The following is a 22,945-nucleotide window of genomic DNA, read 5'->3' as shown; positions in this document are numbered from 1 at the left end:
AACCAGTAAGTCCTCTGTCGTTCTGGTGGGAGAGTAAGTCAGTAAGTAAGTATGTACTGCTGGCGCTTAAGTATGGCGCCTAAGCGCTGTCATGCGGAGCCGAAGCGCTACCGAGTAAGGTATGTAAAGATATATGTAAGTAAGGGTCCATGATAAAAATAAAGATGGAATGATATGCAAATGTGAGAAATGGAAATATACGCACTAGGGAACTTGGTGGACAGTGGATGGATGCTTCCGGATGGCTGGCGCTATAGGGCGCTACAGCGCGGGAAAGCGCGCACGCATATACATCGTGAAGCGCGGGAAAGGTACGCGCGCATGGCGCGCATTGCGCGGGAAAGCTGCGCCTCATATAGAGATAGCTGCAGGTAGCGCACAGAGTGATGCTACAAGTTCGTGCCATGTACTCCCCAGTGAAAACTGCCATATTGCACAATGAGAGGCATGAGTCTCTACAACGGGTAGACCACCATTTGCAAATGCTGTAGTCAGGTGCATTTATTTTCAAGCAAAGGTGTTGGCATGCAGCATCGTCGCAGATAACAGGCTTCAAGTCGACCTCCATCCCAAAATTAGCTACTCACAAGATCAAGAGTTCTTTCTGAGGGTATCAAGTCTGTCCTCCTTTATAGATGGTGTACACAACATAGGTGCTCCATGTACTGATTCTTATAGACTTCGAATTCCTAAGCTGCATTTATCTTGCAATGGTTGTTGGGTTCTTCCAGAGATGCGAGATGGGATGATGAAAACTTGGATCATTCATGGAGCTAACTTTTATGGAGTGCCAGAATCCTAGGAGCTCATATGACAGTAACGTGGCAACCCATACAACTTTTTCAAGACAACATCATCATGAGTGAGACATCCAGATTTTACACTGGTATCATGCTGGGCATTTGAAACTCGCCTGTTAGTGCAGACCTGTGTGGTACCATTGGCACAACATTTAGCAGACACAGTATTCGAACTTATTAGCATAGCTCTGCAACTGGAATCGTGCGAAAACACATTCGCAGGTTGAATATTGAAGTCATTCGACTGTGACCTAAGTACTTGCTCTGAATCTATCCAGATTGCTGAGAAGGGAGAGGCGCAAATCAGTTGTATCACGTGACTACTAAGGCTTGCGGAATCCGGATCAGACTAGTTTGCACGTGCCACTGACTCCGCACTGAGTGGATCGAGTCAGTCGCTGACGGCGGACGCTTATAACTTATCTAGCAACGATCCCTTCATGGGGGCTTATTACGACGAGATCGAAATAGAAGATATGGCATGGGATGAGGTAAAAAGTGTCTACCATTATCCCTGCCCCTGCGGTGACCGCTTCGAGATCTCTCGCAAGCAGCTTGCCAACTGCGAGGATATCGCGACGTGTCCGAGCTGCAGTCTGATCATTAGAGTTGTCTATGATCCAGTACGTTATGTGGATCTTCTTTAGTCAGATGCACTAACATGAACGACAGCTTGATTTTGAAGACGAATCTCCAGATGACGAGGGGTCCGCATCGCAGGAAAGTGAAGAAGATGAGGAGGAAGATGACAATAGCGACGACGACCACTTCGAGGATGCTCTTGAGAAGCTTACTCTGACAGAGCCATCGGCAGCGTTGGTTGCAGCAGCAGCATAAGAGCTCACTCATTCCGTCTCGATGATGTTGTTGCCACTGGATGATAGTCTATAACGCATTGCAATATTAATGCAGGTAGGTCGTCGAGTATACTCTATTATTATTCTTACTAAGTCACAATTCAATTTTGACACTAGTACTCTGAACATATAATATTCCTGTATGAAATTAATGGCAATCCGGTTTCTCCATAGCGCGCATACAAGGGTCCCATTACTGAGCGCTGATCCGTTACTATCATTTTGCTGTACCATCAACATTTTTCATCAAAACAATTCTCACATACTGACTTGTTGAGAACTTGGCTCATCGTTGGGTAGTCCGAATTCACATAACATGATACAAGTCGCAATCAATAGGGGTGATCGAGCACTGAATGAGCACGACTGGGAGATTTTTCGAGCCTCTACCTAGCGCTGTCTTCGCACTGACTCGTCATTCAAGGAAGAGAATTTGACACAAATATGTGCTCACTCGATTTCCCACTTCACGCGCAAGGTTCTTTCTAGTGGGGGGAGGTCAACTCGCTTGCTTAATTAACGCTGATCAAAAATTTAGCTTTACAAAACGCGAGCCCAGATGAGTTCTCCCAATGTTGGCCAAAAACCATTCTCACCTCAGTAGTTGGTGAATCGACGGATGTGTAGCACAACCAAGGTATCATCTATTGAACGAGACCTTGGTACGGTTTTCATCCCGCTCGATGCTGTTCGCCCTCCACAGCTCGAGAAGTTCATGGGATATATTATCATCCCACCCGGTGAAGAAGCCCGTTGGATATTGGATCAGCTGCTGTTGATCGCATGCTGCTCTCGACTCTTTCATTTAGCCTACATAACAACGTGCTCTGGAAAATTTGTCATACTCTTGAATATCACTGGGTCATCTAGATGCAGTTGTCAGGCTTCCCCTAATATTAGCGAAATCTTGTTATATTTAACATTGAACTTCGAACGCGTGCGCTAGACTAAGAAGGGGGATAAAGTTAAGCTTGAATCCATTTATTCAAACACGTACATCAAGGCCACAAGTAAAAAATTCGCCGCAAAGCTCTGCGGATAGCAACACGCCATAAGACGTTCTCAATAAGCAAGGCTCCCATCGCTTTATGGTCAGTCCTTACTCCGACAACTCGGAGCATCGCTTCATGCCGTGCATGTAGTTCACAACAAAATCATCCTACAAGGCCAGTCCGCCATGCACGCTTGCTGAGTCAGAACAGCAAGGTACTCGAGTTGGGCTGGGTCTCAGGCCAAGCATGGCTTGACTTTCCCATTCGTCCAAATATAATAACTTGAGTACTGGCTAGCAACTTCGTACTCCACGAAACACAGGGAGTATAACTCACGAGGTATCATGTCGATAGTATGAGCCATAACGGAGGGTGATGCCGTAGCAGTGGTTAATAGTCCTGAATGCAGAATATCCCATAAAGATGGAGCAATGGTATCCAAGCAAGATGACATTTCCTCTAATCCAATATACACAAGTCCGTATGCTACATATATCCATCATCAACGTCGTCATAAATAAATCGACCAAACTCACTCGCCTCTAACTGCTTTGGGTATCAACAGACAGCCCATCATCACGCCCAGCCTTCTCATCTCCTTGCGGGTTCACTTGCTCCCACTCTTTTAACGCACCCTCGAGGCCCTCCCATACCGCCTGACCAAGATGTACACCTCCCAATTCCCCATCGTCCGGCACCTGCGCATCGGCAGCGTCAGCCGTTGCAGGACTTGGTATCCGCAGGTTAACAACCGCACACTCGCGGTAGACTGCGCCTGCCTTGAGCACTTCCTCTGGAGCATCTGTGCCTTGGCGGGCATTGCTCTTGAAAGGCGTTGGGAGAAAAAGGACATGCAACACGGATTGTATAGCAGATGTCGTGGATTTTGTGAGAAGGCGGAGGAACAGGTTGAAGAAGCATGTACCTAAAGAATTGTCAGTGTTTAGGTATTCAAATCAGATGAAGAATCTGACAGAACAATGCCGAATATAGATTGATTCCGTCCACGAACTGCATTTAACAGCGGTGCGATGGTATCTGATCTAGAGAGTCCGGGACACACGGATACGGCGACGATGTTGGACTTTTGCACCTTGTCGCTGACGACGTGGATGGTGGAGTCGTCTGTCTTTGGGACTTGCCCACCAGATGGCAGTGCGTCGAGGACACGCTGGAGGTGGCGGGTGAAAACAATCATTTGAAGGGAACGCCAGCCTTCTTGGTGAAAAAGTGGAGATGATGGGGGTGGCTTGGAGGTTGGGGAGAAAGAGGGTGCGGCGGCTGCGTAGAAAGGGTTCACGACGTTGATTATGCGTATGTCGCGTTCTGCGGGTGCAACAAGGAGGACGGGGAGAAGAAGAGTGAGAATTAAGAACGATGCTAGTGAAGCGTTTTGTCTCTCCTGGGTTAATATAGCAGAATCTTGGCGACCGATGATGGAACCTAACTGTTGATACTCGTGTGCAAATACGATACCATCAAGTCTAGTCTCCTTTGCTGTGAGGAAGCGGGAGCAGAAAGAGCGGACAGAAGAAGCAGATGTCAGATCGCATTCGTCTGCGAATATCTGGTCGTTCTTGGTGGTCGATCGCAAGAGGTTTATAAGAATTTCTACTTCAGAGTCTTGGACTGGCTTGGGTGAGAGAGCAATGATATGTGCGCCTCGTTGAGCAAGGTTCTGCATGAGTGTTAGGCCTAACGGAGTGAACCCTCCCTGATCAAGTGAGTGATACGGATGCACGTGGGAGGGTAGTATACGTACTGTGAGGAGGACTACTCTGGCATGCATATCCCGTTCACGGTTCGTCGTACGCCCTCGTGCGAACGCGCGAACCACCACAATGGCAAGGATTGAAATGAACGCGTGCACATAGTATTTGGATGGGAGCACGGCGTTGACTGCCGCTGCAAGGACCTTGAGCACCATTGCGAAGTTTCACGAGATCTAGAAATTATACAAACGGTCCTGTCATTCGCTCTGAGGAGGTCCAAGCTAGCGATGCTTTGAGGGTGTACTTCAAGGGTATATGGTGGATTGGAACTTGATCGTCGTGTACTGCTTTCGTTGCATGCAGATTCGCGGAGTCTCAACTTTGAAAGAGTCACGGTCACGGTGCAAGCTCCATCGCTGGCAAGACCTTCATAATAATATTCTCTCACATTCAACTACGATGATTCCACTGCGTTCACATCTCTGGAGCGGAAGTGAAGACACCGTTATGCTGAGCCCTCCTATTTTTGCTTGGGAGAGGTGAAGTAGGCCACGGAAATGGTCAATAATACCATGACTTTTATGCGTCATTCAATAATTACGATTTGCTATTGAGGACTCCGGGCTTGTGTGTTCAAGACGCGCGTAGTAACTGTATCGATGAGAACCCTCTCAACAGCTTCGTGAGTTGTAGTCTACTTTTCCTAGCAGTGTTGGCATATGCAAAGATTGACATCGTCACACATTTGTCGCGAGTTCAATGTAAACTTCTAGAACTTGATTGCAGTCCTTTGACTGTACTTTTTGAGTTATCCAGAAACTGACTATTGAAGACCTCCCTGACGAGGATATCCGTTGCGACGCCCTGGTGCACTTGCGTCCGATATGATCCCCAATTCAATGACATCTATCGTGTCGGAACCTCTCCTACTCTTCGCATTGCCTCGATCTCATCTTTCCCGGTGCTTTCTCCCTCTCCAACTGGCGTTTCATACTTTAAAGCTTCACATATTTATGTGCATCGTTTTGATGGTGCTCTCGTACTCACCCATTCGTCACGGATATCGTGATTACATGCCGTACTGTACGATATTACACATAATGAATCACATACTTCATCCCACTATGTTGTCTCAGATTTTTACCTCACTTTGAATGTACTGGGTACAACAGGAACATCGAATGTCAAGATGTCCGAGACGGAAAGATGCTACCAGTGACATCTGTGACGACGCCGGTGGTGATAACCATGCATGTGGTGTCGAAGGTGTCAGCATGCGATAGAGACTCGAAAGAGGAAAAGAAGCGAAGAGAGACACAAATACCGCGGCCGAAGGCTTAGGCTAATCGATATCTTCCGGCCAACTGGTAGCACGCGTACGCATCCTATCGCCAAAACACACCAGTACTGGTGCAGTTAACTCGGTCTCGTTCTCACTGGACGACACTTGCATTGTCAGTGGTTCTTCATCCGCATGCTTTGGGTTATTTATCCGTCGACCTTCGGTTCTGCCTATACTCTCACCCTCAAGTCCGCTAGAGAGCTCGACCATTTTGATAAAAGTGCCAAGCCTTGCCGTCTTCCAAAAACATTTTTTCTTCTAGGATATACTAAGAGCAAGGTCACTAGCAGAATCAGAGCCACTGTTCATCCCAAATAACCTAGCACGAGCCATGCATTTCTCATTCCTCCGAGTCGTAGCAGTCGTTGCAGCTTTGACAAGATCTATGTCTGTCACCGCACAGTGTGCAAGCTCAGGCCAGGCTTGTGGCACGACCAGCCCGACAGGCCTCATATGCTGCGGTGACCTTTACTGTGGGCCTATTGTGAGTATGAGTCGTTCGCTTTGCATCCAAAATTCAACCCCACGACTCACCTTTGCGCCTTGTACCAATAGCAGTCCGGAAATTCTTCCACGTACTGCAGGGAACCTTGAAAGTCCAGATGAGCTTGGCAAACTGAGCATGTCACAATAGTGAGTCTTATCTCTTTCGCGTTGGCACAGTGCTTGATCGCACGATATACAGTTCGTTGCGGAGTTGATGGATGTGCTCACTTTTATACAAATTTTCCTGACGCCTCGAAAATAAAATACTGTAGCGTTGATAGAAGACCTCGGGCTCAAGCATCATGCCATTCGACTTGTGTACGTCTTACATCAGTAAAAATAAAATAAAATAAGTGTCTTCAGTCGACATTGAAGTACGTGTACGTGTCATTGAAGATCATTCGAAAGAAGGAACTGGTGTCGAGGCATTGGAACAAGATTCAAGAACTAAAGAACAAGAACCACTGAGTACTGAGGTACAAATAGCGTGAAACAACGAAGTCGGATAGAGGATCACGTGCATCGTGGACGGTGTCATCGAGGACGTTAAATCACTGACAATGGTGATATCTAGTGTGCGGTCAAATAGAGGGGTGTAAATTTACAGGCGTAAATTTACACCTGTATATTAACGTTAATCAGCATGTGAATATCAGAAGGGCATTTTGGGGGTGTAAATTTGGGTGAATCTGGAGTTTGCCAATCGGGCATCTCCGTGGTGAATCTGTGAATCTCGCAAAATATCTACACTGGCCAGGCCATTAAATGGAAAACATTTGCAAGCATGAATTGTGAAACGAGAAATAAACTACAGTTACTATCTCTTTATCTTCAAAATCTCCCCGAAACCATTCCTTATGCAGACCCTTCGACCCCACAGTATGGCTTCGATTTCTTCGCCTTGGATGATGAAAAGATCCAGGATTATGGTCCCATCGGCGCAGTGAACCATGAACTCGAGGTGCGCATGGGTCAGCGTAACAAAGGTCCCATTTCTTTCAAGGAGCGTGGACCTAGCCTCAATGCTGTGACCGATGTGCTTGGTGGCTACTTGGATCAGTATCACGAGTCTCCAGAGACAGTACTTCTTGTCAAATGGGGTAACATTTTTTCGCGTGTTGATTTATCAGTCTCATACTGACTACACAGAAACTAAAAACACCATACAAACCTCTCGTCAAGTGGCGTGATATGGAATCCACTATCTTTGGCAAGCATTCTGCTGAAGATTTGCCTCCCGCTGGTCGAATGCCTCCTCCACCTGAAGCAAGGACAGTGGACTCGGACTCGGACTCGGAAGAGTTTGATGATGGCGCAGATTGGTTGGACGGTCCAGCTGCTCTTTCAGAGTTTAGGACAGTGGAAAAAGATTCGTTCGTGCTTGCAGCGTCCAGCGGTATTGATTTGTGTGCACCCTACCTACGTGAACTGCCTGATTCAGTCGGAAAACAACCTTTACAGCTGGGTTCCGCACCAACAAAGAAGGCCGCAAAAACCTTGTCTCTGTCTGTCCCTGACCCTTCTGCTTGGGACGAGTGGAAAGTTGAATAACTCACCTAATTCACCGTAATTCACAGTACATTTGACCTGATTCACCTGTAAAATAGCGTTAATTTACAGACATGTTAATTTACGGTAATTCACAGTGGTGAATTTGAAGGCCTCTGGGCGCATTGTAAATTTACCCTGTGAATCTCGGACAGTTCCAAATTGACCGTACACTAGTGATATCCTAAGTTTTCGTCTCGTTAATGTGAAGCGTTATTTTGATGCACTTTGCATACTAGATACCATGTCAGCGGTTCGTGCTATCTATGTTGATAACAAGGTTCTTGTCAGTCCAGAATATGATTTTGCGGTTTATCCTTGGCTGAAAATCGAAAACGGAGCACCAGTCCTCGTATTCTTCACGACGAGCACCTATGAGTACAAAGGCAAGGCGTACAACAGGAAGTTGCGCAAGAGCGCGTCGATTAACGATAAAGCTATTCTTCTCTTTGAGAATTCACCGGCGGACAACTACCAGCATGGTGCAAAGTTGCCCGCCAAAAAGTACACCAACAAGAATCTCGGGATCATGCCGATGAGAGAAGAGAAAGAAGCTGGAACGAGCCAGAGTGTGTTGTTGGGCGGCTGCAGCTAGCTGTACAGTAGCGCTGATAACTATACACGTAGGTTACTAAAATTCTCAATGTAGCTGGCCCCAGCACGTTTTACAATGATTAATGTGTACGTCCGGTGGTCTAGTCAAGAGTCTACACCAGCCTGAGTCTTTTGACTCAGGACTGCCAATTTGGTGCCTATGGCCGCTGTGATACTGTTCTCGTTCAGAACAGCAGGAGCAGTGGTGTGTCCGTTTTCTGGCACACAGTGGTGACCTTAGGTTCATTTCACAGTTCCTTGCGTTACCGTAGTTCAACGTTCAAACGTTCAAGCTCAAGTCCAAGCTGTGTTACCGTTGACCGGACCGCCCATCGAAGCACCCGCATATAAGCTTGATCAGGTGCTTGCGACGATAAGTCGACGATTTTCAAATCGTTAAATTATCGTCGGAATGATTCCTTAACATATGTGGACGCGATAGTTCGCCAGTAAGAATTGGAAATTCTTAACCTGTCGATTATTTGTCGCATGTAGCCTATATACAACAGATCCTCCGAGTCCTGAGTCCTGATACACATTCTGCTTCTTCCTGCAACATTTACAACCATCCGACAGGCCTGTACATGTGTACTAGACCTACGCGATTTATCTAAAGCTATTTTGACACCGGTCAGTCGCGATTCTGGTCAAGATATGGCTTCTCGGGAGTCGGAAGGCTCCGATAGGCCAGCCTGGGTAGTGTAACAAGCCAGGCAGCTGTCGTAGGGACACAGGGAAATGAAAACAACCATGCATCGAAGAGGAGTCTTGCTAGTGATAAAGGTACTAGTGGTATATCAGGGACCTCAAAACGCGCGCGAAAGACAGTCCAAGCACGGTCTGCAGCGCCTGGTGGGTTTGCAAATTCTTTCGCACTAAATGGATCTTCATCAGCACGCCCTCCGAATTAGCAGACAGCAGCACACCTCGTACCTCCTGAGTCTATTCCTCCACATCCTCCGCAGTTCTTCGACAATATCATGATGCTGCCCAATCACCAACAATATGATGCATATGTGCGCCCTACCGGCACAGATCTATTAAGCGTTCATTTCACAGTTTTGCAGATGACTTGACACCTTCGACACCGCATCCGGTGTCGTCACGGTTGTCACCGGTTTCCGTCTCGGACATCTTGACATTCAATACTTCCTCGGCAGCCCTACCTCCATCACGTCCACTGAGGTATGCATTGGTCTACTGTCCACATGCTCTGGAGTGTTTATCCGCCAACCTTCGGTTCTGCCTATACTCTCACCCTGAACTCCGCTGGAAAGCGCACCCATTCTGATACAAGTGCCAAGTTTACTTTCCAAAAACGTTTTTTCCGATAGGACATAAGAGCAAGGCCACTAGCAGAATCAGAGCCACTGTTCACATATAACCTGACACGAGCCATGCATTTCTCATACCTCCGAGTCGTCGCAGTCGTTGCAGCTTTGACAAGAATTATCCCTGTCAGCGCAGATTGGTGTGCGCCCTTAGGCCGTGCTTGTGGCCCGACCAGCCCGGAAGGCCTCGCATGCTGCATTGGCCTCAGTGTGTGCGATGGTAGAATATCGGAGAAGTGCCGAAATGAAAGCAGAACTTGATATTGTGCTCGAAGTGCCGAAACCACGAGAGCTGTTCCCGGGAGTAATCGTGAGCGAAGAAGGCATTCCAAAGGAGAGAAACAGTACCCAGGGGTGCCAATATGACTACAGGACTCGGGGAGGCTATTTGCACGAAAGATCCAAATACATTAGATATCAAAAAGATGGCAAATCCTATCAACCATAATGGTCGGCGGTGTTCCACTTTCTGGTCTTGTTCTGGGAGCTGTGAGTTATGGACATAGCTACGAGGCTGGACCGCAGGATAGTGTGCCGGACTGCACCGTGGTGAAGTTGCTCCAACGTAGTGTACTCGGTATGGAAGACTAGGGTGTGTAGACGGCGGACCAAATACCAGGTTTTCGATGATGTTTAGGGCGACCGACCCCCCAGGTGTAAATTCGGATTGCCTCGCGTCGCATTCAAGATATGCAACGCCCTGAAATCTCGCCAGAAGCCTGTTCAAGAGCATCCGAGCAAATGCTCTTTCCGGACTTTTTCGGACCCTTGACAACATACACCAAGAGAGGTATTGGATCTGCTGAAGATGGTGGCATCTCTGCAGCGCTCAGGGCAATACTCCATGATTCTGGCAGTACGAACGGCAGCACGTCCCTGGTGCTGTGCGTCACCAAGCTCACGCCAGGCCGTATAACATCTGTCGAGCTCCGCTGCCAACGCGAAGGTTCAAAAACTCCATCAAAGATGCGATATACACGCCCGAGACCTTCCACGCCTGTATCGAGCGACTGAATCGCTACTATAGCTCCGTCGTGTTTGTTTGTGACGCGAGGAGGAAGGGAAGATATGTTCGAATCGGCATGTACGTCCGACGAGGCGCATCGTAGGATGGGAATCGGAGCAGAACGAAGGTCGAACACATGGTGAGCTACTTTCGAGGCAGACAACGTTACACTAAGTATGGATGCAGACCACTTCAAAACAGTAGGATCGGATGTCCCTGGATGTGCGAGTGTCTCCTCTTGGTGGATGGAAAGTACCGAAGTCTCGTTTTGCAAGCCCGTGGCAACGTTGGCTTCGCCGGCAGAGAGCTCGTAAACATTAAGATCACGAGTGGGTCTGAACGTAGACAGTTGGGAAGGCTCAGATCTCGAAGGCTGGGGGCATAATGGAAATTCGGACATCTTGACATTCAATACTCCATGTTTTTCTTCGGCAGTCCTACCTCCATCACGTCCACTGATGTATGCATTGGTCTACGGTCCGCATGCTCTGGATTGTTTATCCGCCAACCTTCGGTTCTGCCTATACTCTCACCCTGAAGTCCGCTGGAAAGTGCACCCATTCTGATACAAGTGCCAAGCTTACTGTTTTTTTCCGATAGGATATAAGAGCAAGGCCACCACTAGCAGAATCAGAGCCATTGTTTTTCTTGACACATCCCATATAACCTAGCACGAGCCATGCATTTCTCATTCCTCCGAGTCGTCGCAGTCGTTGCAGCTTTGACAAGATCTATGTCCGTCACCGCACAGCAATGTGCGCTCTTAGGCGTGGCTTGTGGCCCGACCAGCCCGGAAGGCTTCGGATGCTGCGGTGACTATGTCTGTCCGCCTGCTGTGAGTATGAGTCGTTCGCTTTGCATCCGAAATTCAACCCCACGACTCACCTTTGCGCCTTGTACCAGTCCGGAAGTACCCTCGTGTACTGCGAGAGAAAGTCCGGATGAGCTTGGCAAACTGAGCATGTCACAATAGTGAGTCTTATCTCTTTCGCGTTGGCACAGTGCTTGATCGCACGATATACAGTTCGTCACGGAGTGGATGGATGTGCTCACTTTTATACAAATTTTCCTGACACCTCAACCAGACTCCCGACCAAATTACTGTAGCGTTGATAGAAGACCTCGCGCTCAGGCCTCATGTCATTCAACTTGTGTACGTTTTACATCAGTAAAAGTAGAAGAAAATTGGTGTCTTCAGCCGACATTGAAGTAGGAGTACGTGACATTGAAGATGAAGGGGCTGGTGTCGAGGCATTGGAACAAGAACTAAAAAAACAAGCCTCGGCGTCGTGAAGAGAACCACTGACTCCGAGGTACAAATAGCGTGAAACAACGAAGTGATGAAAGGGATAGGGGATCACGTGCACCCGTCTGAGTCGTCACGGGTTACTACGACTGTTCACTATTGTCAGCACCTGGCAGCAGCGCTACGGTACAGCTAGCTGCAGCCGCACTCTAGCACCAAGTACGCCACTTCAAGCACTCATCCAACATGCTTGCAGCAACCAACCACGCCTTTTCTTTACCCCTTCACATGGTCAACCAGGGCACGCGTGATCCCCGAACTATCCGACGAACTCGACTTCCCGGACTCCACGACCCTCAGACTTTCTGAAGCTTTCTCGCACGACGTTTGTATTTACCAATTTTAAATAACACTCTGCGAATTATATTGGACTAGGACGTACCATCCCCTTCCCATTTATTCTCCTCTTTCAAATTCCAACATTTACAGTGGACGCACGCCAGTACTCGGTCTGCTTCTGCCGCAGTATGAGAACCTACATGGACATATATTCTGTTCGGTGGATGAGTCTCAATTCGTTAATCATGCTCTCGATATTCATAGGAGATTGAAAAAGATAGAACAGAGTTGTGCGTGCTCTCTCACATGAAGCACTCGGGGTGTTTTTGACTTCTGCTTGCAGCCAATACAAACCCAAGTCCGCATGGCATCGAGCACACACACGTCTCTCACGACTTAACTACTCACGGGTTATACGGCGTCTCCGTTCTCAAGCATGCTATCATCTGCGCCTTTGTCTGCTTCATCAAGGAAATTACCTTCAAGGATAAAACCCATCCACGAAGGTGACCCGTCCCGTGCGTATTTAGCCACCGTACCTATGAAAGATGATGCATTTGTGTCCCTCCCAATTCAGAGTAACTGCACGATCACTCCATATACTATGCGATGTCTTGTCTTGCAATGTGGACAAGGACTTCAGGCTAAAGCAAATAGGTCGATTGCTACCAGCGGGATACCTTCTATACGTTTTGGGTCAAGGTTTGCATCTGCCGCGTCGACTGCAAGACCTCCAACGAAGGCGCCTAGTATTTCATTTTCTTCTGTACCTCCCTTGTGGAAGTGCAATCAGTAAACTGTTGAGCCCTGCAACTACGAGTCTACTGATGAAGCTTTTTAGAGACAGTGGCACACACACGGACATCCAGATGATAATAGCCTCAGACTAAGACAGTATCTTGAGGGAAGTGCGTGCAAAGAGTATCGTAGTTACATAACGATCAGTGGCTTGTGATAGTGCGTGAAGGGAACTGTACCATCACAAAAATTGCTCATACTAGACCTAACAATACATAGATATATATACGGTATCAATACTGTCAATAATATCAGGGTTAGGGTTTAGTATGTCTGAGCAGACTTGGAACCTGATATGTCCAATGGACTGAGCGTGTACGACGTGTTCCAGGCAAATATATTATTATCTCAATTAGATTATTCAGACATTGTAAATCACACAGAGATATTCAGTTAAAGTCAGATATTCATTATCATCATGAGAGTACAATGTATTGTAAGGCGCTACAATGTAAGGAACCTACTGCACTAGCAGGATATCACTGAATGAGAGAACCCAGAGATAACATAGAAAGCAATGTCGGAGGTAACAAGAGCACAACGCCGAAAGTCCCAGCGTGAGAATATGAGTGCAACGAGGCAAAGTCCAGTGTGAAAATGCGGTGATTCGAGAAGCGGCTGCCGAGTCCGAACGAGCGATGAAGTGAAAAATCTAAAACCGATCAAGGAAAACCGAGTGACGACATAGTAAGTATAAGGCAAAATGAACATACCGATACCATCTATTTCCTGCGTGCTGCGCGTTTGGTGCGACCTTTGGTTGGCTTGGCCAGTTCCTGGTCCTCATCGTCGGATTCCTCTATCACACGGTGCTTGGTCTTACCCCGGCTGGTTTTTCGGTGCCTTCTTTTTCCTCTTTTTGTTGGTGCTGACGTCTTCCAGGTCCTCATTGTTGTCAGATGGAATGTCATCTGGCATGAGTTCACTCGGTGCAGGTGATTTTGGTGGGATGGGGGCCGTCTGCACGAGCCTCGGAGATCAAACGATTGGCGGTGGGGGGAGTTCCGGTTCCGGGGTGACAGAAGCAATTGGCAGTGGGGGGAGTTCCGGTTCCGGGGTGACAGAGCTTTGAGGTGGCGTTGGGATAGTCGGAGTGAGTTCAGGTGCTGCAGGTTGTTTGGCAGTGCTGGCACGAGCGGCCATCTGCGCTCGCATCTTGGCTAGGCCATTGATTGGAGCCGAGGAAGAGCCAGCCGCGTTGCCTGGTCCGTTGTCGTCAGTTATAGTCGTTCCACCTTCGCGCCCATTTTCATTCTTAAACAATGCCCTTAAGGCAAAAGTAATGATTAGTTAGGTAAAATGTGAGAGAAGATAAAAACATACCTGTTCCACCATTTGAGAAGTCCCTCTGCCCAATCTCTGTCCTCGCACTCACGAATGAAGTCGATGATGTTGTAGTAAAAGGCTCGGTTGTTGAATTCGCCGTCCGCTTCGGACCATTTGTTCTTGTTGCTGATGGCGAAGCGTGCCTGGCAGTAGTAGTAGTATATGAAAACAATAAGTCAGTTGTGTTAAGTACGTCAATTAAAATAAAACTCACCTGAACGCAAGCATATGCTATATGCTCTGCCTCGACAGTAGTCATATCATGCAGGGACGCAGTTGCACGAACAGCGTAGCGCGCGAGTCGTCACCTAATGCAGTGGACGGACCTGTAAAAATATGACGCATTATCTAGTAATACAAAATATTAGTAAGATACACGCATATAATCAACTGAAAGACTTACACGCTCGATGAGATAGCCCTGGAACAGGCCCTCGTGCATGGCATCCTCGTCGTACCTGCTGCCAGGAGGATTTCCGGCCCACAGAAACACCGGAAAGTCGATTGAGGTCATACGAATATGTCCGATCTCCATCCATTTTCGGGCCCTAAGTCAAAGAACATCAGATGATCGGATGTCATAAATCGAGTACTTACAATGCGGGATCTCGGTTGAAATCAGCGAGTGCTGATATCGGACAAAGAAAAGAAGCAAGCACAGGGTGATTGATGCCCATATGCGCCCTGGACAGTGAGCCACCATTATAAATTGTAGGCTTCAAACCTTCTTTTAATGGTTCAGGCGCCGCATAGTGGCCGATTTGGACCTTCAAGCGAGTTGCATCAGTCCGAACGTGTTCCACTAATAACAGCAGTCATCTAAATAGTATATCAGTACACAGTATATGCGCATATAAGCAGCATATACTCACCTTTCGTGCGATCTGAGTGAGTTCCTTGGACTTCGTGCGATCAGTAATAAGTGATTGGAGTCCCGGAGCCAGTTGAAGCAACTGCTGATAGTTGCGCTTGTACCGATCGAGGGTATTGGTTGAACTATAAAAAAACGGACATCTTAGTGTAGACTTTGCAAAATGAAAATTCGGACTTACAGACTTGCAAGCCTTTTCTGACAGGATTCGCGCTCAGCCTCCGACTCTTCCAATTCTCCATTCTCCGCGGCCTGCTCTTGCTGTAGGAGTAGACCTACCCTTAGGAGTTTCTCCACGTTGCAAAATAGATCGATGCAACGTGCCATAGCACGTGCTGCCGCAAGATACTCCTCTTGAACTTCGAGTTCGGAGTTGTTCTCTTTCGAGATCTTAGTTTTCCTGATCATAGATTATATTAGTGATCTCGGCGCAAGGAATTTGAATAGAAAACTTACTTGACTTCTCGATCACCTTTATCAGATTTGCAGCCCGCATTTTTTAGACGACTTCTTAGGGCGAGGTTGCAAGCGTTCCATTGAGGAAATAGAAGAGTCACTGCTGGTGTCGCTCTCTGAAGCTGAGGGGGATCTGGAACGACGTTTGTGCGGCATGCTTAAGATGTGATGCAATGATATCAGTAGAAGAAGTCGTGTGATCAGAATCTGATCAACAAAGGCAAATTTCAATCTCCGAAATCACATGACCCACCTTGTATCCGCTCAATTCTCTAAGTCAAACATATCTCTTCGTCATATCCGAGTCGACGATCATAATCATGAACCGATTGCTTGATCAGAAGCATCGATTGCTTCATCCACAGACCGGAATAGGTGCGTCTGTCATACCTTAAGGATGCTCACATACCATGCAGGTGGTGATAGCTGAGCCATGCGGCGAAATGGCGCAGGCAACTTCAAGGACTTAGACTGGGAGTTAGTAGACTCATTTGGAAAAGAGTTGCAGGAAGCAGGATCATCTAGATCTAATACATATTCCCGCTAAGTCTTATGAATTTGTTATTCTATCTATGATGCAATATAAAATCTAAAGTTTGTGTTCATGTTGGGCTGAGTGTGCATCCCATGGACGGCCTCACCTGCCTCGGGTGTGCAAAGGTTTTCACGACTCAGAAAAGCCTCAGTAATCATGAGGCTCGGTGTGATGCCAGTAAGAGCCTGGATGCTGACGTCTATAAACAGCAGCGCCGTCTGGAGAAGCAAATGCGCCGGAAGAAAAAAAGGCAACGTGTCACGGCTCCTGACACATCTTCCTCACCAGAAGGCAGAGATACGAGCCGCAATGCTCGTCGACTAAGTCCTGAAGACCGGATGGATGTCGACAATGATCAATGGCTCGATCATGATCATATGCACGAGGTAAGTCATTTTATATTGAATGATCGGTTTGTCTAATTTTACAACTAATAGGATGAAAATACTGCTGGAGCTTCTGCTGACGTCGGCGCACCAATCCCACCAATCCCTGATGCGCCTACCATAACCTCTGCCCGTTCTGGCCGACGAATCCGCATGCCCGCTCGTTATGCGGACTATCTCCCAGCTGGACCTACCAATCTCCCACATATACCTCCTCCACCAGACAGCCCTCCCAATCGAGTCATCGATGATCTCCCCAACGACCAGCCCATCCTTGTTCCCTATCAGACTGCACCAGATGCACTGGGTCTGTTCCGCATCTATGCGCAACAACCAACTCTCACGCCCATCGGAAATGAGGGCCTTGATGCGATCGCTGATGCCCCAACCTTCGACACAGGGGGCAACCTTCATCTGGAAAGATCTCGGATCATTCCTGGACTCCCGTCCCAAGACATCCGGCCTGAAGATATATTCTCCCCCTTTAGCAGCCCGACCGCAGGTCTTCTCATGTGCTGGCAGTATTCCGGCGCAAACTCCAAATCGAGTGCTGAAATGAAACGCCTCACAAGGTCGTTTCTTGATAACGATGAATATGATAGAGAAGACATGCGCATATTTGATGATGTGCGCGAGAAGAGGCTTATAAAGGAGTATCTTCGAGACAGATCTAATCCATTTCAGTGTGGAAAACGGCTGGCGCTGCTCCTCAGTAAAAATACGCCTGCCCAAAGAAAAGGTCAAGTTCGCATCTGAAGAAGATGCCCCAGAATTGGAGATCCCGGGTGTTCATCACCGCTCCCTCACTGACATCATTAGATCTGTCTTTGAGGACAATATCATATCGACGTTTCATTTAACACCTTTCCATCAGCAATGGGAGATCTCCGAAGGTCGCATTATAAATGTCTATAGCGAGGCGTATTCCTCGCCTTCTTTTCTGGAAGCCTACGAGGAGATTAACGCACTTCCCCGAGATCCAGGCGATAATCTTGAGCGAGTTGTAGCCTCACTGATGATGTGGTCCGACAGCACTCATCTTGCCAGCTTCGGAGATGCGTCTCTCTGGCCCTTCTATCTCTGTTTTGGAAATCAATCCAAGTACACACAAGGCAAGCCGACAGCATCTGCCTGTCATCATGTTGCATATATTCCTAATGTAAGTTCCAGTCTGTGATCTATTAATTTGATTATACTCATTCTGATGTATTAAGCTTCCTGACGACTTCCAAGACCGTTATGGCCGTCTCTTCGGCGAGGCATCATCCAGTGATGTCTATACTCACTGCAAACGTGAACTCATGCAAGCCATATGGGCGCTTCTACTGGATGAGAAGTTCATGGACGCCTATAAAAATGGTATTGTCATTCGATGCGGTGATGGGGTCACTCGACGTGTTTTCCCCCGCTTTTTTACTTACTCTGCAGACTATCCTGAAAAGTACGTATTTTGATATTAAATCCCATGTTCATATCTCATCGTAGATCTATTGTTACAGGATTCTACTTGCTTGTATCAAATTTCTTGGCGAATGCCCTTGTCCCCGCTGTCTGATCAAGAAAGAGGACATCCCCAATATGGGAACGAAGATTGATCTTGCGAAACTGCCAAGCAACCCAGCGTGTCGATGATGAACGACGTCATCGCAAAGTTGAAAAAGCCCGCAGGCTGATTTTTAAACATGGTGTCGGCATCAATGGCCAACGCATCAAGAGGATCTTACAAGACGAGTCACTGGTTCCAACTCGAGTGAGTAATCTATGCACATATCTCATATTTATATCTTATTGCTTCATATTAGAACACATTCTCTACACGGTTCCTCCAATATATATTCAATTTTTTTTCAATGTTTGTTGTGGATTTGCTTCATGAGTTCGAGTTGGGTGTGTGGAAAGCAATTTTCATACACCTGATGCGCATTCTTCTTGCTGCAGGGTGGTACAGCAGTCAAAGATCTCAATTTCAGGTACGTCATAGTGCTTTTCACCACAGTAACACAACACTTATAAGATATACAGGTACCGCCAAGTTCCTACATTTGGCAGGGGAACGATCAGACATTTCCATAAAAATGCATCTGCAATGAAATGTCTGGCGGCCCGTGATTTCGAAGACATGTTGCAGGTAAGATCGATCTGATCAGACGTTCAGATCATAATTTGATGATGTGCTTGATGTGCTTTTCATTTCAAGTGCGCTATTCCAGTATTCGAAGGACTACTCCCTCCTGAACATGATACAGTTGTTCTTGACCTCCTTTTCGACCTTGCTACCTGGCACGCTTATGCAAAACTTCGTGTACATATGGACGACACTCTCACATTTTTCGACTCCATCACTGTGATCCTTGGACAATCGGTTCGCAAATTTCAATGCACTGTTTGTGCGTACTATCACACAACTGAACTTCCTAATGAGTATGCTGCATGTGGACGCTGTGAGGCTGCATTAGCATCAAAACAAGTGGGTTCTGCAAACACATTGCAGAAGTCTAACCCGAAGGTGAAAACCTTAAATCTTTTCACCTACAAATATCACGCACTTGCTGATTACCCAAATACTATCCGGCGAGTCGGTACTTCAGACAGCTATTCAACACAACCAGTAAGTGATCTCCTCATAATGTTATTCATACAATATCTAATGTTATATAGGGAGAACTCGAGCACCGTCGATCAAAGCGCCGATACCCTCGCATGGCCAAGAAGAAGGATCAAACCCTATCCAGCATGACTTCTCAAGAAGCACAGGAACACCTAATTGAGAAGGTGATTGCTGCACTTGCAGCAAAGTGGAATCCGAGACCACGGCGCACCCAAATGTCTCCCTCGGATCATTATTCAATTGCAACATACGCTCGTGCAAATGATGACATCACCTCTTGGTTAATCAAGCGCAGAGACATTGGAGACTTGTGTGATCTTGCGATCGAGGCAAGTTATTTTCGTATATGTATATTCACATTTTCATTGTATTTTCTTAGGAGTTTATTCCACGACTCAAGGACCATCTACCTCGCTCGACTTTGCAATCTTGCATATGACGGAGATGAGCATGACTTCTCCGATGCTGATCGCACCTCGGTTCTATTCACAGACAACAAGATATACCACCACAGTATCTTGCGCATCAACTATACAACCTACGATCTATGACGTGAACAGGACACCATCAATCCCCACACTCGTGCCGACATTATGGTTCTCTCCCACGAAGATGAGAAGATTCATCCATACTGGTATGCCCGTGTGATTGGGATCTATCATATCAATATTGAATACCGCGAGGACGACACTCAAATGTACTCACACCCAACTCGGATGGACTTCTTATTTGTCCAATGGTTCAGACGAGATAGTTCACCTGCAGGTTGGGCTGCCAAACGACTCCAGCGCCTTGAATTTTTCGATGAAGACAGTCCTGACGCATACGGATTTTTGGATCCAGACTCTGTCATTCATGGAGTTCATCTGATTCCCAGTTTTCAACATCGGTCAGATCCTCAAGATCCTGAGTCTGACTGCCGTTTTCAATATGTGAACATGTGCGCATTTGTTTTTATTTATTCTTGCAACTAAGGCTGATATATTTACATCATATATATAGATTTGTTGATCGAGACATGTTCATGAGGTTTCGCGGTGGCGGAATCGGCCATAAAGCTACCAGACACTGGGACGATATTCTCCAGCACGAGAACCATGGAGCCGAAGAACCGGAAGAGGGTGATCAGCTTGAAGAAATCATTGCTGACGTATCAGACGCAGATACAGAGGAGGAGTGGCAGGATATCAGGGATGACAATGCTGACAGCGAGAGTGATGAAGAAGGCGATGACGAGGGTAGAGTCATGGCTGACGAAGGAGAGGAGCTCGATGATGACGTGCTTGCAGAGGAAGGATATGGCGCGCTTTGATGTATTTAGCATGCTTCTCAATCGATCGAATGCCCGGCGTGCATCAAATTTGCATTTTCATTTTCTGTTGCGCAAATACTTTGATTACAGTAGCTATACGACATTACGTATGTATTGTAGTGTCTAGGATATATCATGTAGATACAAGAATCATCTACTTAATGTCGTTATGATAGTATCGCGAGGTGGGAGGTCTCATTCTGAGTTAATTGCTTCATTCAAATGTCACGTCGGGGTGTTGATGACATCACACGTACTTGTTTGGTCATATGTTCAGCCACCCTACCGTCCATATCGGGTAATCTCACGGTTGAGCAATTTTTGTGATGGTACATTTACTATTTTCCCGACGGCAAGCAAATGATCAGCGGATCAGACGATAAGACGATTCGGCGATGGGACTTGCGAGAGGGCAAGGAGATTGAAGAGGCTCGGGAGGTTTACAAAAATAGGATATATGGAGTGAGGGTATCAAGGGATGGTCGATGGGTTGTCACTGCTGGCTATAGCCTCGGACTCAAAGTCAGTGAGGTTGAGACGGGGATCGTGAGAACATTTCACATTGGGTGGATCACTTGCTTCGATATCTCAACGGACAGCACCTTGGTAGCGGGTGGGTCATACGATGGGACACGGATATGGAGCTTGGACACAGGCGAACTCGTGGTTGGTCCATTCCAATTTACTGACAAGGGTGATCCTAGCCCAATAGCACTTCGACTCTCGCAAGACTCTCGGAAGATGGCGGTGTCTCTAAATTTGGGGCATCTTCAGGTGTGGGATGTTGAGGCACAGAAATTGCTTGTACAAAAGTCTAGTCCTAGCAAACATTCTGGGTTTGTTTCACCGGTCTTCTGGACAACAAAAGACAAATCCATTGTAGCTGCATTCAGCTTCACGGATGATGCCCTCATCCGGACGATCTATGAGTTGGACGCATCGACACTCAAGACTGTTGGAGCTCCTTTCAAACACACTGATGGCATCTATGGTCTAGCACTCTCATCTGATTGTATTCTTCTCGCCAGCTCTTCCTACCGCTCCATCAAGCTGTGGGCCTTCGAGTCCCGCCAACTCCTTGCTTCATTCGACGTTTCGGGATCTCCCATGACCGTCGTCCTCTCGCCTGATTCACGCCAACTAGCTCACACGACCTTCGATGACTCCAAAATTTACGTATGTAACATTCCAGCAAATATCCTTGCTAGCATTGGGCTTCAAGAACTGCAGTCTAGTGTATGTATTCCCCCCATACATCTATCATTTATATGCTAATGTTCTTAGTACAGAACAGTAAATCTGAACGTTCGCGCCATGCTGGTCTACTCAACGTATGTGGTCCTGCCCTTTCCTTCATCTACACCACACCGTTGTTCATTACAGTCCAATGCAACACCTCGTCCCGCGCGTCGTAAACTGGTGGTAATACCTGCTGTGTCTCCCATCCCTCGACCTTTGCCTGCGAGGGATCCAGACACTCGCCTTCGCTTTCTACGCAAACTCTTTTCACCCTCTTTTCGTACAGGCGCGGTTCACACCGATGAGCCTCGCGATCCCCTGGATGTGTGTTTCTTGTAGCTTTCTGTTTTCTAGTTGAATTGACAAGTCCCTTACAGTTCTCTGCTACATTGCCCCTACCTCGTGCACTTTCAAAACATGGCGATGATGTGAGTGCGGACCGCCATAATTACATATCAAACTTAGATTCTTCAAGGCTCGACACGCACCAGTACCACGCACCACCCAATCCTCTGCCATCAATACTTCCTCAAATCTCAAATCCCGCCTACATCGACTATCAACTCATGCATCACCCGCTATCGTCGATGTTCCTCTCGCGCCTGGTAGACTCGTACGCGCATCTCATTTTTCTCGTCGTATTCAAAATCTCATGCATTCATGTATAGCGGTACGCTGCAGCGGGTGCTCGCGGCCCTGAAGATGACCTTATACGTGATGAAGACTATGTTCCTCCTTCTCCTAATGCCGGCTCACGCCAAGGGACTGTCAACTCCGGACAGCATGGAAGAAGCCGGTTCTGTTTCTGCTTATAGCTGAATTCGATCGGATATCTTGTTACTGTAATCATTACTCATAGTATGCGTTGTCCTCCCTCACTTATGCTGAATTCTTACGCGAGGAATGTGTTTCTCCTTCTCCTTCCTCTACAGAAGCTATCGGTTTTTGTTTCTGCTTTTAACTGATTCGAACTTGTTCCCTGGTACCTCGTTGCTGTAATTGTTGCTCGTCGCATGCGTTGTTCTCCCGTCAGTGTCACGGTGGTCACTATTTTTACAGCAAGCAACAGTGCGAGGACCTCAGACATACTGTCATGTCGATGTATCCAGTTGCAATTAGAAGGGCGTTTGGTTGTGTTTCTGCTTGTAGACTAACTCCAAA

At 47.2% G+C, this 22,945-nt stretch overlaps 8 protein-coding genes across 8 annotated transcripts; 5 read left to right on the top strand and 3 right to left on the bottom strand.

The window, feature by feature from the left end:
• Window positions 1-1,165: 1,165 nt before the first annotated feature.
• Window positions 1,166-1,968, top strand: F5147DRAFT_604310 (zf-CSL-domain-containing protein). Its single transcript, XM_041432298.1, has 3 exons — window positions 1,166-1,423; window positions 1,473-1,712; window positions 1,775-1,968. Exons 1-2 carry the CDS (start codon window positions 1,241-1,243, stop codon window positions 1,635-1,637), a joined length of 348 nt encoding a protein of 115 aa, XP_041298725.1. The 5' UTR covers window positions 1,166-1,240; the 3' UTR covers window positions 1,638-1,712; window positions 1,775-1,968.
• Window positions 1,969-3,047: 1,079 nt separating this feature from the next.
• On the bottom strand, window positions 3,048-4,679 carry F5147DRAFT_670472 (uncharacterized protein). Its single transcript, XM_041435536.1, has 4 exons — window positions 4,412-4,679; window positions 3,658-4,363; window positions 3,190-3,574; window positions 3,048-3,135 (listed from the first exon to the last, which is right to left on the bottom strand). The coding sequence occupies exons 1-3, from the start codon at window positions 4,574-4,576 to the stop codon at window positions 3,192-3,194; spliced, it is 1,254 nt and encodes a 417-aa protein (XP_041298724.1). The 5' UTR covers window positions 4,577-4,679; the 3' UTR covers window positions 3,048-3,135; window positions 3,190-3,191.
• A 1,330-nt stretch (window positions 4,680-6,009) lies between these two features.
• F5147DRAFT_670462 (uncharacterized protein) lies at window positions 6,010-6,411 on the top strand. The gene is made up of 2 exons (XM_041435535.1): window positions 6,010-6,176; window positions 6,199-6,411. The coding sequence occupies exons 1-2, from the start codon at window positions 6,035-6,037 to the stop codon at window positions 6,321-6,323; spliced, it is 267 nt and encodes an 88-aa protein (XP_041298723.1). The 5' UTR covers window positions 6,010-6,034; the 3' UTR covers window positions 6,324-6,411.
• A 560-nt stretch (window positions 6,412-6,971) lies between these two features.
• F5147DRAFT_670459 (uncharacterized protein) lies at window positions 6,972-7,427 on the top strand (the record flags this gene model as incomplete). Its single annotated transcript, XM_041435534.1, has 2 exons — window positions 6,972-7,289; window positions 7,339-7,427. Coding segments are annotated over 2 exons (359 nt in total), but the record flags the coding sequence as incomplete, so codon positions are not given.
• Window positions 7,428-9,877: 2,450 nt separating this feature from the next.
• F5147DRAFT_670445 (uncharacterized protein) lies at window positions 9,878-11,189 on the bottom strand. Its single transcript, XM_041435533.1, has 2 exons — window positions 10,011-11,189; window positions 9,878-9,954 (listed from the first exon to the last, which is right to left on the bottom strand). Exon 1 carries the CDS (start codon window positions 11,066-11,068, stop codon window positions 10,346-10,348), a length of 723 nt encoding a protein of 240 aa, XP_041298721.1. The 5' UTR covers window positions 11,069-11,189; the 3' UTR covers window positions 9,878-9,954; window positions 10,011-10,345.
• A 78-nt stretch (window positions 11,190-11,267) lies between these two features.
• On the top strand, window positions 11,268-11,715 carry F5147DRAFT_670435 (uncharacterized protein). The gene is made up of 2 exons (XM_041435532.1): window positions 11,268-11,498; window positions 11,554-11,715. The coding sequence occupies exons 1-2, from the start codon at window positions 11,348-11,350 to the stop codon at window positions 11,625-11,627; spliced, it is 225 nt and encodes a 74-aa protein (XP_041298720.1). The 5' UTR covers window positions 11,268-11,347; the 3' UTR covers window positions 11,628-11,715.
• Window positions 11,716-14,029: 2,314 nt separating this feature from the next.
• On the bottom strand, window positions 14,030-15,656 carry F5147DRAFT_768334 (uncharacterized protein; the record flags this gene model as incomplete). The annotated part of the gene is made up of 9 exons (XM_041440952.1): window positions 14,030-14,318; window positions 14,375-14,520; window positions 14,592-14,617; window positions 14,686-14,725; window positions 14,781-14,925; window positions 14,975-15,144; window positions 15,188-15,196; window positions 15,250-15,373; window positions 15,430-15,656. 9 exons carry the CDS (start codon window positions 15,654-15,656, stop codon window positions 14,030-14,032), a joined length of 1,176 nt encoding a protein of 391 aa, XP_041298719.1.
• Window positions 15,657-20,900: 5,244 nt separating this feature from the next.
• F5147DRAFT_260296 (WD40-repeat-containing domain protein) lies at window positions 20,901-22,825 on the top strand. The gene is made up of 7 exons (XM_041428900.1): window positions 20,901-21,781; window positions 21,835-21,876; window positions 21,929-22,108; window positions 22,162-22,212; window positions 22,260-22,397; window positions 22,453-22,642; window positions 22,717-22,825. The coding sequence occupies exons 1-6, from the start codon at window positions 20,906-20,908 to the stop codon at window positions 22,597-22,599; spliced, it is 1,434 nt and encodes a 477-aa protein (XP_041298718.1). The 5' UTR covers window positions 20,901-20,905; the 3' UTR covers window positions 22,600-22,642; window positions 22,717-22,825.
• Window positions 22,826-22,945: the final 120 nt, after the last annotated feature.

Source organism: Suillus discolor (genome assembly GCF_016758755.1).
Source record: "Suillus discolor strain FC423 chromosome Unknown F5147scaffold_4, whole genome shotgun sequence".
In the NCBI taxonomy this organism is placed as follows: Eukaryota; Fungi; Basidiomycota; class Agaricomycetes; order Boletales; family Suillaceae; genus Suillus; species Suillus discolor.
This window is presented reverse-complemented; position numbering and strand designations above follow the sequence as displayed.

What these genes read in the sequence shown, in the direction of transcription:
- F5147DRAFT_670472 (XM_041435536.1), bottom strand. Translation starts at nt 4,576, where the DNA reads ATGGTGCTCAAGGTCCTTGCAGCGGCAGTCAACGCCGTGCTCCCATCC. An exon ending in CCAGAGTAGTCCTCCTCACA is followed by an intron (nt 4,364 to 4,411) that starts GTACGTATACTA and finishes TCACTTGATCAG; the next exon opens with GGAGGGTTCACTCCGTTAGG. An exon ending in ACCGCTGTTAAATGCAGTTC is followed by an intron (nt 3,575 to 3,657) that starts GTGGACGGAATC and finishes ACAATTCTTTAG; the next exon opens with GTACATGCTTCTTCAACCTG.
- F5147DRAFT_604310 (XM_041432298.1), top strand. Translation starts at nt 1,241, where the DNA reads ATGGGGGCTTATTACGACGAGATCGAAATAGAAGATATGGCATGGGAT. An exon ending in TTAGAGTTGTCTATGATCCA is followed by an intron (nt 1,424 to 1,472) that starts GTACGTTATGTG and finishes CATGAACGACAG; the next exon opens with CTTGATTTTGAAGACGAATC.
- F5147DRAFT_670435 (XM_041435532.1), top strand. Translation starts at nt 11,348, where the DNA reads ATGCATTTCTCATTCCTCCGAGTCGTCGCAGTCGTTGCAGCTTTGACA. An exon ending in CGGTGACTATGTCTGTCCGC is followed by an intron (nt 11,499 to 11,553) that starts CTGCTGTGAGTA and finishes CCCACGACTCAC; the next exon opens with CTTTGCGCCTTGTACCAGTC.
- F5147DRAFT_260296 (XM_041428900.1), top strand. Translation starts at nt 20,906, where the DNA reads ATGATCAGCGGATCAGACGATAAGACGATTCGGCGATGGGACTTGCGA. An exon ending in TTCAAGAACTGCAGTCTAGT is followed by an intron (nt 21,782 to 21,834) that starts GTATGTATTCCC and finishes TTCTTAGTACAG; the next exon opens with AACAGTAAATCTGAACGTTC. An exon ending in GCCATGCTGGTCTACTCAAC is followed by an intron (nt 21,877 to 21,928) that starts GTATGTGGTCCT and finishes TGTTCATTACAG; the next exon opens with TCCAATGCAACACCTCGTCC.
- F5147DRAFT_670462 (XM_041435535.1), top strand. Translation starts at nt 6,035, where the DNA reads ATGCATTTCTCATTCCTCCGAGTCGTAGCAGTCGTTGCAGCTTTGACA.
- F5147DRAFT_670445 (XM_041435533.1), bottom strand. Translation starts at nt 11,068, where the DNA reads ATGTCCGAATTTCCATTATGCCCCCAGCCTTCGAGATCTGAGCCTTCC.